Here is an 18,875-nt window from a genome sequence, read left to right as displayed (position 1 = left end):
TTGATACATTATTATATATATTTCTAATATAACTTTATGATGTATATGCAAGTGGGGAGCACTACAAAATTAAATAAATGAGTTTATAATATTGGTTGATAAAAAATGAATTTAATATGTTGTCTCTAAATAGTATATATAAAAAAATAATTGAAATTTAAAAAGCACATGGGGTAACGATTGGGTGTGTGTTGTTTGGTCAGGCTGGTCGTGGGCGTGGAGTGGTGGCGCGTGGCCGGGTCGGTGGCCCCCAAGCCCGTTTACCAGCCAGGCGGGGACACAACCCCGTAACCTCAGGGGCCCGTGGGGCCCTGCGGCCAACCGTTCGTGGGGGGGTCCGCGCCAAGGGAAGTTTACCAGGTGAGGATGGTCTGTATCTCCACAACGATTCATCTTTTTATCTTATTTATTTATTCATTTATTTATTCATTTATTTATTTTCTATTTATTTAAAAAAGAAAAGAAAAAAAATGATAAATATAGAAAAGAAATTCGTCTAACTTAGTCTACATAATCGCACCTTAACTTTTTTCTTGACACTTACATATATGGCTAGTCGCACCTGCCTTTTGGAGAGAGCTTGTATGAAATGTATGTATAGGGTTATTCCGGAATAAATCGAACATTATAATTTGAAATTTATATACATCTTTCATTTTTTAAACGGTTGCGTATTTTCAAAGTCATTTGGGTTTGAAGTTCTCTTATAGAAAATGAAAGATGTTTTTTTTGCTCAATTTTAAATAAGAGCTTAATATTTGTGACGCTCCATGAGAAAAGGGACCTCAAAGGTGAAAAATTTTAGGTTATGTTTGTGATTTTTGGATTGAAAATAGTCTTCATTAGATCCATAAAATATTCAATAGAAATATTAAGGCTAAAACTATAAAGAAACATAACCTAAATTTTTTTGCGTTAAAAGTCCCTTTTCTCGTGGAGTGTCACATGTACGATTCATTTTGGAAGTACCTTGTATACGTATATGTGCATATATATATATATTTGTTACAAGCTCATACAATTTACATCGCTTGCACGATTTTGACTCGCATCTTTCGTTTTGACATTTAACGAGAGCCGAGCTTGTAATAGATATGCATATATATTAAACTCTAAATCTGAATTTAGTAGAATTTTTAACTATAATTTGGTTTTGTCGCGATGCTCTACAAGCAGTATAACAGGTATAATAAAAATTGGTGTAAAATTATTTATAGGTTAGAAATCCGTTTGAAACAAAATCATAACATTTCCTTTTCCCTCGAGATATTAGTTTGTGTAAAATTAGATGTTGATTAAAATTATTTAATTTTGAAAAAAGTTTAAAGATTAAGATTGTCGAACAGTCTCTGAGATTTTTTGTCATTTAATTATCGCCCTATAGAAACGACACTAAACGTGAAAATGATAAACATTGATTTTAAAATACTTTTTTCTCGAAATACGGACAATTTTTACAAAATCGGCCAAAACACACCAAGGATCCTTATCTCATAAATTTCCTAAATCCGAAAGATTGTGAAAATCTATACAAAAACGCGATTGTAAAACGAAAAGTAGGAAAGTAATATAATGACAGCTTTATTACGTCCTGCAGCCGTTAGGTGGCAGAAGCATGCAGGGAGCACAATGTCGCAACTGTCATATTACTTTTCGTTTTACAGTGGCGTTTTTGTATGGATTCGCACAATCTTTCGGATTTAGGAAATTTATAAGATAAGGATCCTTGATGCTTTGGTCGATTTTGTAAAAAGTATCCGCGTTTCGAGAAAAAAGTATTTTAAAATCAATTTTTATCATTTTCACGTTCCGTGTCGTTTTTATATAGGGCGATAATTAAATGCCAAAGAATTTCAGAGACCGTTCGACACACTCTTAATTGATTTTATTGTCATGAGCATAACCTCATTACCTAAGGCTGTAAAATAACTCGTAGACTGTAAGAAATCTTTATGCAAATAATCCATGTATATTATAATTTGTAGTTGTATCAATATTTGTAAATTTGATATATTTAAAAGTTGAACATAACCTTATTAAATATGGCAATTTTATACAAATTTTGATACAACTATAAATTATACATGGATAATTCACATAAAAGAAAGGAAGGAAATATGATTTTAATTCAAAAGAATTTCTAACCTATATAAATAGTGAGAAATATAACTCATATTTAAATATTTACACTAATTTTTGTCATACCTGTTATTGGTTCTACTCTCTAAATATAAATCATCAAAATCTCGTTGATTCAAATTTAGGGAATAGAGCACCAACTTTTTTTTTAAATGAATTAATTAAATTTTACCAATGAATTAGTGAAAAAAATTCTGTTTTTTACTTATTAGTAAAATGTAACTAATTTGTATATCAAAAAGTCTCTAATTTAAATTATAGTTGAAATTTTTATCAATTCAAATTTAGTGTATATATTACTATATAGACATCATATACATATGTACATATACTTTAATACATATCTTGCTGAGCGAGCTTGCTTTCAATTGTTTTCATGTTTCTTTTCGCGTTACCTTTTAACGAATATATTTTTATAATAACGAATGAATGCGAATTTTTGTAAACGCAGTTTGATAAGGATGTCAATCGTTATAACAATAATGTGTATGCGCAGCAGTGCACTCTAATTACTTGGTTTTATTGTTTAAATTATACTATACATATAGTTTGAATCTTTACATATTCTAAATTTGCGAATTTATGGAATTTTACTGATACACATTGAAAAATTTTTCTTTCTTGTATTTTAGTGAAATGACATTTTATTATAGTAATCAGATCTTTAAATTTGAATTAGTGAAAACTCATTTAACAATTCAAATTAGTGAAAATTCGTATTAATTTTGATTTATTTTTTTTAGTAGAAAAAAAAATTTGAATTGATAAATATTTTTCTAAAAATTGATGGTTCCCATGAAATAAGTGGATTCAGCTAGTCCCCCTACAGGTAAATCGAAGTAGATATTGCCGTTGGGACAGACAGTCTGAGCGCCTACTGCACTATTGCACCCTCAATTTGTGAAATTTTTTAATGGACGTCTTTACACTAATTCAAATTTAGAGACAAGCTATTCTTTTTATTAAAGTATAGTCAAGAAGTTCGATTTTAATGGGAAATTTAATAACATTTAATTTTTATTACTTTTTTAACACTCGCTCGTGAGTTTTTTTTAAATGTTGCAATTTTAATAAAGAATGCCTTATTTTTTTTTAAGAAAAAGATTCTCTACAATTTTACCGTGTTGAATTTTCTAAAAAAAGTTTACTGTTTTTTAAATATAGATAGTTGTTTAAAAGAAAATTTTTTTTTCTAAACAAATATCTATATTTTAAAAATAGTAAACTTTTTTAAAAATTCAACACGGTAAAGTTGTGGAAAACTTTTTTTTTTTTTAAAATAAGCCACAATTAATTAAAATTGCAACATTTAAAAAAAAAATCTCACTAGTAAGAAAAAGTAATGAAAATTAAAAGTTATCAAATTTCCCATTGAAATCGAACAATAATAATCGAAACTGAGCTTATTATTCAGAGAAAATAGTTTAAGGAACACTAAATAATAGACATAAAATTTTATGAATTAATTTATTGTTATTATTTTATTTTTATATTTTTAATTTCTTCTTTAAAAATTAATTCTGTCATTGTAATTAAAATTGTTTGTGTTAAATTTTAATTCAGCGAAAAAAACCAACTAAAATGTTGTTTAAAAAGTAAAGAAAATATTTTATGATTTAGGAAAAATATCATAAAAAGCGATATTTTTTAAAAATTTTACTATAATGAAGTTTAGAATAATTTAGTAATGCCTTAAAAATTTTTTTCTAAATTTTAATATAAGTGCATCTGAGATTTTTTAAAGTTTAAAATATTTATTTGAAAATTGCACTTTTCAGCATATTTTCATAAATCATAAAATACATTTATAGAATTTCAATGTAGAAATATAAAAAAAACAAGAAAGAAAAGTTTTTTACTTAGTAAATTCCATATTCTATATTAATGATTCCAAAAAATGAGTTTACAATTTTTTCCATATTTCATGCTATATCACTTGTCAAATACATTATTTTTCCAATTAAACAATTCATTAAAAGCATATTTTCCAATTTAAATACTGAGTCAATTATCTGGCTTACAATAATTAAAATTAAATAATATTTATGTAAAGGTAAACAAAAAGTTACAAAAAAAAGAAAATTAATATAAGGAAATATTGAACATTTTTTGAAAAATAAAAAGTAAAAGCAGTTTATTAGTATATCTTTTTTGAACGAGATTAAATTCAGATTCACCAAGTGGCTAGTGTATTTCTATGCATTACAACAATTGTCTTTTCCCACCCATCTTCCTCCAAGGTATTTGTGACGTATCCAAGCAATACTAATAACATGCGATTAGTAGATTATTTAGATAATAATAATAATAATAATAATAATAATAATAATAATAATAATGGAGCATAACCGCTGATTCTAGAATGAGTTGATGTGAGAAGTCAAAAGCTTTTATTTTTTTGCCTCTTCAAAACTTTTATGTAGAATATTTCATTTTAACAGTTTTACAATAACATAACTTTTTATATTTATAATAATAGCTCATTGCAGACTCAGCTCAAATAATAATGTATGTTAAATTAATCCTGAAGTTACAACTTTTCATTTGTTCTAAATGATTTTTTAATAACTCTCTACTAACATGGTGTATGAATTAGATAAATCCTATTTAAAAAAAAACTATTTTTTATTAAGATCTCTACAATACAGTAGAACTTCAATATTATTCAAACTCTTGCACTTATATAATTAAAATTTTCTTTTTTTTTTCAAAGCATAATAATTAAACATTTTTTTATTCTATAAAAGGAGTTGTACTGTATTTCAGATATAGTAACTTTCATGCACTAATTAAAAGATCGTTTAGAACGCAGTCTTGACTGCTGTCTGTATTTTATTAACCTTTTTTTTCAAAAACAAAAAATATATATATAGTAAACATACTAAAATTTTTAAAATCTTTAAAAATTCAATCATTTATTAATTGCTGCAAATTATTTGTCGAAAACATTCAATAACAAAATTTATTAATAAAGATTTACAATTTCATCATTTATTGTCCATATTACTAATAAAATAGTTGAAATAGCTAGTAAGGTTTTTAGAAAAGTTTTATCATTTACGAGGTAATATTTACGTTATGATAAAAAGAAATTAAATTTTAATTTAAAATTATTTTACGCATAATTTTTTTAAAGTATTTGTGCTAAAAAAAACTTGAAATTTGATACTCGACATCGGACTTAATTCTTATTGACCTAGAACAAAATTTTTTGATTCAAAATGGTATTATATAATTTTTTCGACTTTTATTTTAAATAAATTTAGTTTTATATAATAAATAATGGGCGTTCTATGACTGATAAATCACAAATATTCTTTACATTTTGAAAATGTTCAGGGTGTAAAATAACTGTGACAAAAAGTTTTGAATTTGTTTTTCAATATTTTACAAGATTTGTACAGTTAAAAACTAAAATCATTTAATGTAAAAACAACAATATTTATATTTTTTTCAATCTAACATGTTTTTGAAAAAATTTTGTGCAGTTTTGATATCGACTCTTATTAAAAGAATTCTTACATAAAATATCAAAATCTTCCATCTTAAAAATTAATAAAAAATATAATTATAATTTTGCAAAATAAATTTACCTCGTAAACTGATATTACTTGCTAAGTAAAAAATACGTATTTTGTTTTCATTTTAATAACTTTGAAATGATATAAAATAATTGTTTGACTTTAGTTGCAAAATAGAAAACAGGGATGGAAATTGAAATTGTAATAATTTTTAAATCATTCCTGTCTCAATGTTTATTTTTATGAAGAAAAATTATGATGATGTTTTTTTTTCATAATTAAAATAATTTAAAACCAGTTTATAAAAATGAAAAATTGTTTTAAAAAGATTTTAAACCGCATTAAAATTTTTTTATTCACTTTTTTAAAAATAAATTAATTATTCAAAATTCGAGTCAGTATTATTTTGATACAAAATTTTTCGTAAAAATTGTTATATTGTAAAACCGGTGATAATATTGTTTTGTACAACGATTAAAATTCAAAATATAATAATTGTACAGAATAACATTATCACCGATTGTACATTATAACAAAATTGTTACCATAATAATTTTATGTCAGTGCTATTCCATGAGTATTTTTATCACTTTTCGGAGTAACCTCACTAAATTAAATGAAACACTTTTTTTTATAATATTTATTAATATAAAGGTTCAAAATAACCACTTTTTAAGTAAAAACAGTTGTTTATTTAAAAGATACAACGATAAATAATAAAAAAAAATCACTTTTTTCTGTTGCACCAAATGAATTGGTTTAAAGATCAAAATTTTCCTTATTTTTCAAGCTATAGTACCGCACAAGAAAAATAAGTTTCTTCGAAATGGTTATCTCACAATTTTTGTTTTCTTTTTTGTATTTTATTTACTGTGAAACGTCTGCTATCGCTAAAAAAAAAGTGTTTCATTTAATTTAGTGAGGTTACTCCGAAAAGTGATTAAAAAAAAACTCATGTATTGGAACATCAAAATACCGACCTCAAATTTCCGGAGATTGAAAAGTTTTTACTAAAAAAAAATTAGGTCCAAAAGGATTTCGATTTCCATTCCTACTAAAGTTCCCTATAAAAAAAAGTTGTAACATCAGAAGTTGTGAATAATAAAGAAAAAAAAATCGAGTAGAATAATAAATAGCTAATAAACAAAAAAAAAAAAAAAAATTCGTTGATTATTACGATATAGTAGGCGTATAATAGAGAAATAAAATGAAAATGATGATTTGCCTTTTTGACGTTTTTTTTAAATATGTTTCTACAGCAGGTAAACGAAAATTTGACGGGGGTCACCAGAACCAGGGGGAATCTAAACGTCGCTTCCAGAGCAGCTGGGGAAACCAGCCCCTTGCCCAACAGCCATTGGGATATGGATTGGCGAGTGTAAACGGTGGCGGTAGTGGTGGCGCTGGGTCTGGTGACGAACCGAAATGGTACCAAGACAGCTATCAATCGTGGAGCTAACTTCTGCCAGCTTGCAAATGAACGAGCGTTATTCGTATAATAAACGATCCATCGTGTGATTTCGGGGTTGGGGGACAAGAAAGTTCAATAATAAAATTGAGAAAAGCGTGCGTGTGACTATGCGAGAGAGAAAAAATGGAGAATGAGAGAGAAACAGTGAGAAAGAAGAAAAAGAGAGATCCGGAGAGAGAGAAAGAGAGAGAGAGAGAAAGAGAGATACAAACTGTTTGTAAAAGTATATTAAATATTATTGTTCCGATAAAATGTGAATTGTAAATGTTTTTTGATGAAATGCAGCACCGCGCTCTGCGCCGCCACCATCGCCTGCTGTGTTGTGATTATGTACAGTGATGTGCCACTGGGACTGTATTATTTTTATCGGAGTGACCACCCACCCCGTACTACTATTACAATACTACTACTCTAAGTAATCGCTAACTGCATTGTCACATTGTTTACTGCCAAGTGAAGAAGATGAAGAAGAAGATGAAGAAAATCGGCGATGCTGACATCCGGATTGTGATGGCACGTATTAATTAAGAGAACTTTTTTGAATGATTGTATTAAGCGATATAGTTGACTAATTTTCATGAGAGAATGAAACAATGTAAGCAAGAAAGTAAGAGAGAAAGGTTTGTAAGAAAGTTCAATTTTTCAGCAAATGTATGAATGAAAGAAATAAATGCCAAGTGGAGTGTCTGTGTGTGTATGTGTGCGTGAAGCGCGCCAAGCGCGATTAGACCTTCTATTGTTGGTCTATAATGTGTACAGTCAGTGAAACTATTATTATTATTAAGAGTCAGGAAAGTTTTAACGAGATAAAAGAAAAAATGGAGAGTAAGAAAATTTGCTAGCCGCAACTTGTGTGAAAGTTTCTGCGATGCGATTGTGTCTCCCATGGTTTGTCCAATCGTCAGAAGAACAGAGAGCGGGAGAAGGAGTGAGACGAACGACCGATTGGTTCGAAAAGAAAGAAATATTGCTCATGAATGAGAAAAAACCCACTTGTACAGTAAATTTTCAGAACCCAAAAAAAAAATATTAAGCGAGAACACTCGTTTCTAAATTGTAAACTATATATTTATTCGCTATATAGGAGCGCATTGAAAAAAAAAAACGAGAACTGAGAAAAGTTTGATGTTGTCCACCTTTAAAAGGATAGGAAAACGCGAGAGAGTTGGAAAAAAGAAAGCGCGAAATTTTTTTTCACGATTATTGGAAAATTTTTTAAAAAGTCAAACACATCCTTTTTACACAAATACACTTCATATACACGTACACACTCATACACATTCATGCAATAGATGATGAAAAACAAAATGAAAAAAAAAAACAAAGAAAAATCGATGACTGGCTACCGGATTGATAATGATAGAATTTACAGATTGAAATAGAACGCTAGTGCGCAATTTTTATTCAAAATGCATTCATAACACATACAGCACACACTTTTTTGAGTGTTGACTTATTGTTATTGTTAGTCTGTTAGTTAATTAGTAAGAGTTGTAAGTGCGGGCTGTAGTTGGTCCCTGTCCCTGGAGCCCAGACAACCCCCTGTTCTGGAGATTATTTTAACGAAAAATGGAATAAAAAGAATAAAAAAAAACGTATAAGAAAAATGACACCACTCGATGTAAAACACGCACCCCCCGAAGATTGAAAAAAATATATATAGACCGATAAACAGGAATGAAAATATAAGACTTTTTTTATGTGATTTCACATAAATAAAGAAGTCTCATATATCCGATCCTCCGTTTATTTGAAAAAAAAATCCGGCTCAAGACCAAGAATCGCATCAATTGTTCGAAAGTATTAAATTTTCATTTATAAAAATCATTCGTGAAGATTTTTTTCATTTTCACAAATGATTCTCAAAATTTCATGAAAATTTAACTCCCCCTCAACAATTGAGCCATACAAACTGTTCTCAATTGCGAATCAATTATTGATCCGCAATTGTGAAAATTAAAAATAAAAAAAAAAAACTAAAATAAATAAGAATTTAAAAGAAGAAAAAAAAATGGTAAAACAAATCGTGAATCCGAAAACACTTATAGGCTTTCATTATATGCGTAATATGACACCAGTAACGAAAGAGAATAGAAACATCATAAAGGGAAAGCAACAGAATCAGTCTGGACGAAGATAAATTGCTCGCAAATCCTCTTTATATTTATGAGCATTTTGTTAATCTTTATTCATGTTTTACGTAATTCTAATGATTTCTTCTTTATAAATCGCCGCCGTATTGGCTGCAAAATGAGAAAAAAAAATGAAAAAAAAAATATGTTCTTCACCTAGTAATAATGTTGAGCTCCAAATTCCTACTCCCTCAAAACCCTCCTCCCCCCCTTGAAACTCCAAAAAAAACAACCATCTGAATCCTAATCCTAAAAACAAAAAAAAGCAAAAAAAGAAAAAAACAAAAAAAAAAAAACTTTTTCGTATCAATAAGGCCCACTCGTGATTAATCAGGACCGTCACAGAGAAAAGCCTCTCATCAAAATATTTACTCGAAATTCTTTTAATTTAGTCATTGAATCTGTCTCTTTATACCTATCTTCTAATTCTACGTACCCCCCCCCCCCCCCTCTCTACTCTATTTATAAAAGCATAATATTGAGGATATAATAATTAATATTAACAATACGATAAGAATGAATATCGCTAATCATACTGAGTGGGTTTTTGTGACATGATAATATTTCATATTAAAATTCTGGTCTTTGTCGAAAAAAAAATTGTAATAATTATAAACGGCGAGGATTGGTTAAAAAAAAAGTTATACATGTAGAAGAAGCAAAAAAAAAAAATTAAAAAAAAAAAAACAAACCGAGTAATCGGTTATTAAAGAGGATGAGACCGAACTTCGTCCGATGGTGAGAGTAAAGTCAAATTGTTTTATAGCTTTTTAACTGTATCTTTTTTTACACATATTGACAATTTCTATAATATAAAATAATAATATTTTATACTGTTTTTAAAAAAAAAAATTGTACAATCTAATTTTCTATTTAATATGAATGGAATTATTGTCGCTACAGTACAAGATTAATTTTTTTGAAAAGAAAAAAATTTTTCTTTTAAAATGAAAAGAAATGACTTTTGTAACTCTTTGAATCGCCGGACGAAGTTCAGTTAATCCGAATATAGAGGAAAAAAAAGCAAATGGACACACCCACATACACGCGACACACATATATTATGGTAAAATAACAAACACATTGCGCAGATAATATAAGAGTACGGCTTGCGGGGGCAAGGAAGAGCATGTCTGGCAAAGGCGAAGGCAGTTCACGGTGACGAGACTTTAGACTGATCTATAGGTACTAGCGTTACGATTTTGGCCCTCGCCCTGTTTTTAAAAAGGGCGTTCCAATTTGAATGACCCATCACCTATAATCTTCCGTAACACTTTTTTTCTACGACAAAAACGGTGAATATTTTCAAAAAAAAAAAAAAAAAAAAATTCAAGTTGGAACGCCTGGTTTTTTTTTGGGAGGGGGTTTTTAGGTTGCATTTAGGATAATGCACCACTGTGGCTGGCGACGCCATAAGCCATACGCCCTCTTTTACCCGGTCAATGCCCCGCGCTTTTTCGCGGCACACATCCTTTTATTATCGGGAAAAAGAACTATAGGCTCTTCTTATATTTGGTTGACCCGTGTCATGCGGATGTTGTGTGATTTTTTGGGCCGACATGATTCACGTTGATAACGGCTCAAAAACGTGTTTTTTAATTATATATAAATATATTATATATTATATTCCTGCGAATATGCATTTTTTTGTGACGTGATGTTATTTAGCAGTGAGATAGGCGGGAGAAAACGAAATAATTAAAAAAAAAAAAGAAAAAAAAAATTACGGCCACGCGGTATAAACGAAAAGCAACAAAAAAAACATAAAATAAAATAAACGGCATGATGACAAGTTACACAAAAAGAAAAAATAAAAAAAAGTAGAAAAGAAAAAAAAGAAAGCAAAAATACGCAGACGTATCTTTGGATTAAGATTTCGTTCCATCTATCAGCTCCATTATCAAAAAAAAAAAAATTTTTTTTATTACGATTACGATTATTATTACTATTAATTATATAGTAATTATTATGATTATTATTATTATTATTATTGCACGCCAACACACACACACACGTACATACATATATTCAAATTTTTTCCCGATTACTGTGTTTAATGAAAAAAAAGAAAAAAAAATTCCTTTATTATTCTTACTATTCAGCTACCGATTGCTTTGCTTTTTTAATTTCCCGCAATTTAAAAAGTTGCCCCTAATTTTAGTGTGACGTAGTTAAAGATAATGATTTAATTCGAATTAAAAATGATGTTACAAATATGGTTCCTTTTTTTTGGGCTAGGAGCTTGATTTAAAGTGTCAAAGATTTTTGTGTATGACCAGATGTATTCTACATGTCTCAATAAACAGTTGTATGTGAATTACCTTTCTTAATCAGTGTAATTGTTTTTTATTCCATATCCAATCTTCCTTGTGTCAACAAATTAGATAAGACGTGTGTAGAAATTTGTAGAAATCATGGCCGCGGTCTAGAAGTAAAACGATGATCACTAATTAATTGATAATTAATTAACTCCTTCGCAGTCTAATAGAAAAATCGTTTGTGGGCCCAAAACGGTCCAAAAAAATATATCATCGTATTAAAATAAAAGTTTTTGGGGTCGCTGAATCCAAATTTAAGATCAGATTTAAAAAATTCAAAATAGCGGACCCAAGATGGCGGTCAAAAAAAATTTAAAGTTGATTCGATTTGTTCAAAATTTGGCACTCGGGGTTTTTTGGTGTCGCTGAATCCAAATTTGATGTCAGATTTAAAAAATTCCAAATAGCGGACCCAATATGACTACCCAATATAGCGGAAAAAATTTAAAATTGATTCGATTCGTTCAAAATTCGGTACTTAGGGGTTTTTTGGGTCGCTTAATCCAAATCTGACCTCAAATTTGGATTCAGCTACCTCAAAAACCCCCGAGTACCGAATTTTTAAAGAATCGAATCAATTTTAAATTTTTCCGTCATTTAAAATTTTTTAAATCTGACCTCAAATTTGGATTCAGCGACCCCGAAAATCTTAGTATATCCATTGACACTCAAATCGAATTATGTTTAGTATTTTTTTTCTAATGTGGACATACTTGTCCAAAATCACAAAGGTGGCCACAGTGGGCTTTGACTAACTTTAACCCAAATGTACTGGCCCATTTCGGCTCTCTTCAGATATTAATTCCACATTATTTTCTGAGTAATTTGAACGTTAGATGAAAAAAATCGGTGAAGGGATTTACGAATAAAGTCGATTTTTGTGTATATTTAACTTTATATAGTATATTTTTTACTTTGAAACAGTTAAATATTAATCAATCCGATTTCTTATCATGAATCAATTTATGAAGTTGACGACTATTCAATTTAGAAGTGTCAAAATTAAAATTCCATGTTCATTATAATAATCTTGTATAAGAGTGATTCTCCACAAAGCGTACAATTCTATGTTCCTTGTGTTTTTTAAGAAATAAATTGTACATATTGTAATGAATCCAAGTTTGCAAAATTCAGAAAAACTTGGTTGTTAAAAAATATTATTTTTTTAATCTTTTTTTCGATGTTAATTCTTGTCCCCAGTTTTGTGCGTCATGAGAAAGCTTTTTAATGAAACTGAATTATTTCATAAAAATCAAAACAAAATTTAGTTATACTTTTGCATAAGCAATAATTAACTCCCCCAAGTAGATTTATTATGGTAGAAACTAATTTCATAATAAATTTTTTGCTTTTACACCTTTAATGCTCCAATTTTACATAGGGAATCACAGAATCTTCATGGGAAAGCTCACACATATGTAATAAATTCACTAATTATCAATATTTTCTGTTAAATATAGTGTAGTTGCATATAAATGCCGTGAATACGAATCAGACTGAAAATCGCTTATATATTGTTTAAAAAGTCAGTATTAATTGTGCGTCATGGGGTAGCTCTATTCATTAAAACGCATATGTTATTTAGTGGGATTTATATTATGTTTTAATTTTTGTTAAATTTTAAAAATATATTTTGAATAAAAGCAATAACTAAATTAAACGCTACGCGAAAAATTACCCATAAATTCATTATTGCTCGCTCAAAAATATCAAAAGCTAGAAGTCATGAAGAAAATCCGTACTGTGTTTGCCTTTTTTGTTTTGGAAAAACATCAACAATAATTCTAATTAAAGGTGCAACAAATGATTTAGTCATAAGAAATCATTTGTTGCACCTTTAATTGGAATCATTATAGACGTTTTTCCGAAACAAGAAAGGCAAACACAGTAACGATTTTCTTCATGACTTTTAGCTTTTGACATTTTTGAGCGAGCATGCAGTAATAAAATTAAACAATTTTATTAACAAACATTGAGTATTATTTTTGACACTTTTAAATTTAATACTTGACAACTTCATAAAAAATTGATTCATGATTAGAAATCGAATTGATTAATATTCAACTGTTTCAAAGTTAAAAAAACACAAAAATCAACTTTATTCGTAAATCCCTCTACCGATTTTTTTCATCTTAGATTCAAATTACTCAGAAAATAATGGTGAATTAATATCTGAAGGGAGCCGAGATGGGCCAGTACTTTTGGATTAAAGTTAGTCCAAGCCCACCGTGTGGCACGACTTTTTTTGGACATATATGGGCCATCGACTGTCAAGGGGTTAATCAAATAATATTCTTATAGTTCCACTCAAAATGTACAATTTTTATCGTCGGAATTTTAAATTAAATTAATACTTAGATAGCATGTAAGCTTGCAGCAAGCTTGCCGCGAGATATTGCCAACCTTGCACGGCAAACTTACCGCAAGCTTACTGAGAAATCTTACCATTTTTTTTTATATTTACCCAATTTTTTGGTTAGTTCAAACAAAATTTGTTTAATTCAAATAAATATTTATTTGATCTAAATAACTGTTTGGTTTATTTTAATAAATTTTTTGAACAAAAAAAAATTTGATTGAGCTAAATAAAAGTTTGGTTTATGCAACCAAATGTTTGGTTAACTGTATATCAATGCATTTATTTTGTTGATTTAACCAAAATTTGGTTGCTTCAAACGAATTTTTTTCTGAGTGTTGTGCAATCTTGCAGTAACCTTACACTGCATTTTTTCAGTGAACTTACCATGCAAGTTTTCGGTCAGGTGGGACATTTGAAGCTTGCAGAAAGTTTGCCGTGCAAGGTTGGCAAAATTGCGCGGCAAGCATGTCGCAAAGTTGCTGCAAGCTTACGTGCTGTTTGGGTATATATACATAATAATAATTTTTTACAATATATGTATATAATTTAAAAGACGATAAAGATAAAGCAAATAATTTAATTAATATAATAAATATATTAGAAGATAAATATTTCAGTAGCCCTTGATATTACATATCTGGATCACTAATTGAGGTTACTTTCCCGTTTTATTTTTACAGCTGAAAGTACTTTATCAGTAAGTCTTCCTCTCAAATAATTTTGTAGCCAATAAATAGAAATTCATAAAAAAAATCGAATTTCCAGTTATTTTTTTAAACAAAATTCCGTCCTTAAAAATGACCAATTTTTGAAGAATTACCCATGTTAGGTAAGTGTGGGTATATTACTTCGGATTTTTAGCATAGGTTTACATTCGAATACTTGACCATAAGAAAACAAATTAATGAAATTTCGTTTTTTCATTTGGAGATGAAAGTTTGATGATTTAATTTTTCAAATCTTTAAGAATAATATGATCAAGTTGTGAAATATAGGCAATATTATTCCCACATAGCACGACTTCTTGCTGTGAGGTTACTGTAAGGATATCTGTAGGGTTTGTAAGGTTACCGTGTAAGCCTACAGTAAACTTAAGGTCATCTTATAAAACTTCCACCATTACAGTAAGCTTACACATTAAAGCTAAGGTAGGCTTACACAGTAAGGTCGTGGTAAGTTTACATGGTACGGTTGTGGTAAGCTTACACGGTAAGGTTATTGTAAGCTTCCCGTAAGGTTGCTGTAAACATAGAGTAATATGAAAATATATTAAAAATAATTATATTATAATATATATTATATTATAAATTTTTTTTTATAAAAAATTATATATTTGGTAAAGTACTTCATGAACTCCAATAGGTTCGTCAAATAAAATTTACTGCGCAGCTGTAGGTGCCATAGAAAACTATTGCGCATAAATATTAATAAAATTTATTTATTAATAACAATCTATGTTTACAGTAACCTTACGGGAAGCTTACAACAACCTTACCATGTAAACTTACCACGACCTTACTGTGTAAGCTTACTGTAATGGCGAAAGTTTTAAGTTGACCTCAAGTTTACTGTAGGATTACACGGTAACCTTACAAACCCTACAGATATCCTTACAGGAACCTCACAGCAAGAAGTCGTGCTATGTGGGTTGACTAATTTGTAACAGCCTTTTTTCAATAAAAAATGAAAATTTTTCTTTCTCTATGTGGAAATGGAAAATTGATATATAAAATTACAAGATGACACCTTGTTTGACCTAACCAAAAGTTGGTTACAATAACCAAATAATTTAATTCGCTCTCAGCTCGTACCTTAAGAAAACAATTAGTTTAAGTCTATCACAAAGTCCAGTGGTTAGAGCTCCCGATTCGCAGTTTAAAAACAGAGGTTCGATCCCAGGCGGAGATGAAATTTTTCAATGTTCACAAATATTTTAATTGGATGAATATAAATTAAACGTTAAATTGATAATAAATAAAAAAGATAAAATGAAAAGAAATAGGTAAGGTGGAATAAAATTTTTAATTTTACAAAAAAAACTGTTGGTTTGATAAACAAAACATTTTAGTTGACCTAACAAAAAAATTTTGTTCAGCTAATCAAACATTTTTGTTATGCTAATAAAAATCACTCAACCAAATTTTTTGGTAGACTCAAACAAATAGTTTGGTTGCTTAAGGGGGGGGGGTATGGTTAATTCGGTGTAAGAAAAGCACTTTTTTAATAATTTTTTTCGGTGATATAAAGTGTGTTTTTTTTATTTTTCGCATCACTTGAAACTCAAAAACCCGATTTTCGCTGAAAAATCGATTTATTTTTTACTGTATACTTAATAATTATTAAAAAAAAGCTCTCGTAGTTACCTGTGAAAGTAAGTCAAGAAGTACTGAGCCAAATTTCAAAACAATTGGTTCACTAGATTTTGAGATATCGTGAACACGGACTTCAAAAATGTCATTTCAAGAAAAATGCAATTTTAAATTTTGACAATTTTTGAAATCTGACTTCAGATTCGTAATCAGAGATCCCAAAACTTATACATACACAAACTCAATTCAAAATATCCGAAAACACAGCCCGAGGAACAACCGACACTTGACTGCTCAAATGCTCATAACTTCGTCAATTTTGCTTCGATCGGGTTTAAATTTTCACACAATATTCTTGAAATATTATACATTCAATTAAAAAAATGAAAAAATGCAAAACAAAAATTAAATACCATACCCCCACCCCCCTTAAATACCAACAAAATTTTTTTGTTGGCCCAACTAAATTTTGGTTGCTCTGACTAAACATTTTTTTCAGTGTAATGTTTTCCATTTAATCAAATAAATTTCCAATTAAAAATTAGTTTAGTTTAGTTTAGTTAAAAAGTTAGTTAGTTAGTTTATTTTCCAATGCATTATTAGTTTCGCTGAAAAACTTGTTTAAAAATCAAAAATCGTGATTTAAAAAAAAAATTGGTCCTTATAGGGTTAGACGTTTTCCCTTTCCATCATGTGATTGTCCAATGGTTCAACTCTTACTCCCGTTTAGGTCTTTTCCGTCCGTCCCTATTGAAAATTCTTATAGGATCCACATAGATTTCTATATAAAAATCCATACAAAATCACGTGTTTCATATTTAATTATAAATTAAATTCTTATGCAAAATATTTTTTACTATAATATAAAGACAATTACCAAAAAAAAATTGTAACTAAAAAAGGTGGGTTTTTGAGTAATTTGAATTAAAAGATTTTTAGTAAAATGGTCGACATTTTGTTATTTTTGAATATTTTCTAATTTTTCTACTGGATTTTTAAAGAGGAGTGAAAGCTCTTTCAGGCCAAAAAAGAAAAAATTAAATATCCCTATCAGAAAAAAAGTTATACCACTTAAAAGATTTTTTTCTTAATTTTAAGATTCCGACTTGAAAAATTAAATTCGTTGTAACTTCACTGCAAAAATAAGTGACTTATTTGGTATCTTACAATAAGATGTAATATAGAAAAATAGTATCTTCCACCTTAAAAAAAGATATTTTGTAAAGTATCTTATTAATATTTAATATGCTTTTTGCGTTTTAACAAAAATGAAAATATTTCTTCCATCTTAAATTGTAAGTTACTTCGGTAAGTTTCTATAAGTAACTTGAATTAAGATATTTGTGGGGTCATAAGATGTTTAGAAAAAAGATGCTTGTAAATTCAAGATACGTCAGAATTTGAAGTTACTAAAATATAAAATACATTAAGCATCTTACATAAGAGGCCATAGTTAGCCTCAAAATTTTTTTCATCAAATATATGTAAAGCACTTTGGGGAAGATACTATTAACATCTTAAACTAAGATATTTCAAATAACTAAAAAGTTACTACCAAAACATCTTATATTAAGATACTTCTTTTTGCAGTGTTTGTAATAAAAAAATTTTCAGCCAAACAAAAAAATACGTGTTGTCTAAAAAGCTTTGAAAAACAATAATTCGGAGAAAAAATTGATTTTCAGCTCCAATGATGTTTTGTCTGCCTGATTTGAAACAAATTTGGTGTAATGATTCACGAAATTAGTAAGTATACAAGAAAAGCACTTATACTTAACAGAATATTATGTATTTGTACGGATATAGCTGCGACAAAACAGAGGTGAGAAAATCTTTAAAATATTATTCTTACATAATACTCACTTGACCTCTTGAGAAAAAAGTCATAATAACTCGTAATAAAATTCATTTTAGATTGCAAAAAACCCAGTAACCTATACTAAAAGAAGTTATAATCCTTTTTTTTAATAAAAATAATTTTATTTGTACGATCCAGAGTTTTTAATTCTTAAAATAGACTCCCATATTTCACATTAAATTTACTTTTTTTCTGTTCAAGTATTTATTGTTTTTAATGTTATGTGACTAATTATAATTGTACATAATCTATTAATTAACAGATTAGGTACACCATGAACGTGTGTTTAGTACAGCATCTGTGCTAAAATTTTCTCAGTGTGTAAACAGCTCTTTTACGCTATGTATTTTATAATAAATAGTTCTGATACTTCGGTACGTCACAAGTCATTTAAGAAAAAGAAGAAGAAATAACTTAACATTGAAATAAAAAATTTCTATCTGTTTATAAATTCATTATGTAAATTTTATGCATTAAAATCTGTTGACATGACTATTTTCAGGATTGATAATAATTATGTGAAAAATATTATATTGAAGTTTCCGCAAAATTTGCCGGCAATACACCGACTCTAAACAGCTGTTGCAGTGCGCTTCAATCTGGTTAAATCTGATTGTATGCGTATTTTGTCAGAGTTTGACTCTATTTCTCTGTCTTCCCTAGTGCACCGTACCACTGAGCAGTCGCTGGCAGTCGCCACTCGCCACCCTCATCCCCTTCAACTCCGACGACCTCTATCGGTTCTATCGTCAGTGATCGTCAGTTGGG

The 18,875-nt window shown here is 28.7% G+C and overlaps 1 protein-coding gene across 10 annotated transcripts in view; it reads left to right on the top strand.

Annotated features, from left to right (window-relative positions):
• The window catches only part of LOC127278997 (heterogeneous nuclear ribonucleoprotein R), a 34,440-nt gene extending 22,847 nt beyond the window's left edge, over positions 1-11,593 (top strand). For 4 of the 10 annotated variants that reach the window (XM_051301033.1, XM_051301031.1, XM_051301035.1 and 1 more), the window contains 2 exons: positions 204-369; positions 6,920-11,593. In XM_051301033.1, the coding sequence (XP_051156990.1) occupies positions 204-369; positions 6,920-7,119 (366 nt within the window). In that variant the 3' untranslated portion in view covers positions 7,120-11,593. The remainder of the gene's footprint in view (positions 1-203; positions 370-6,919) is intronic. The other 6 variants (XM_051301034.1, XM_051301041.1, XM_051301036.1 and 3 more) reach the window with 4 other exon arrangements.
• The last annotated feature ends 7,282 nt before the right edge of the window (positions 11,594-18,875 follow it).

Source organism: Leptopilina boulardi, unplaced genomic scaffold (genome assembly GCF_019393585.1).
Source record: "Leptopilina boulardi isolate dan_hultmark-lab unplaced genomic scaffold, ZJU_Lbou_2.1 LbouV2_213, whole genome shotgun sequence".
Lineage (NCBI taxonomy): Eukaryota > Metazoa > Arthropoda > Insecta > Hymenoptera > Figitidae > Leptopilina > Leptopilina boulardi.
The sequence above is the reverse complement of the archived record's forward strand: the minus strand, read 5'-3'. Positions and strand labels throughout refer to the sequence as shown.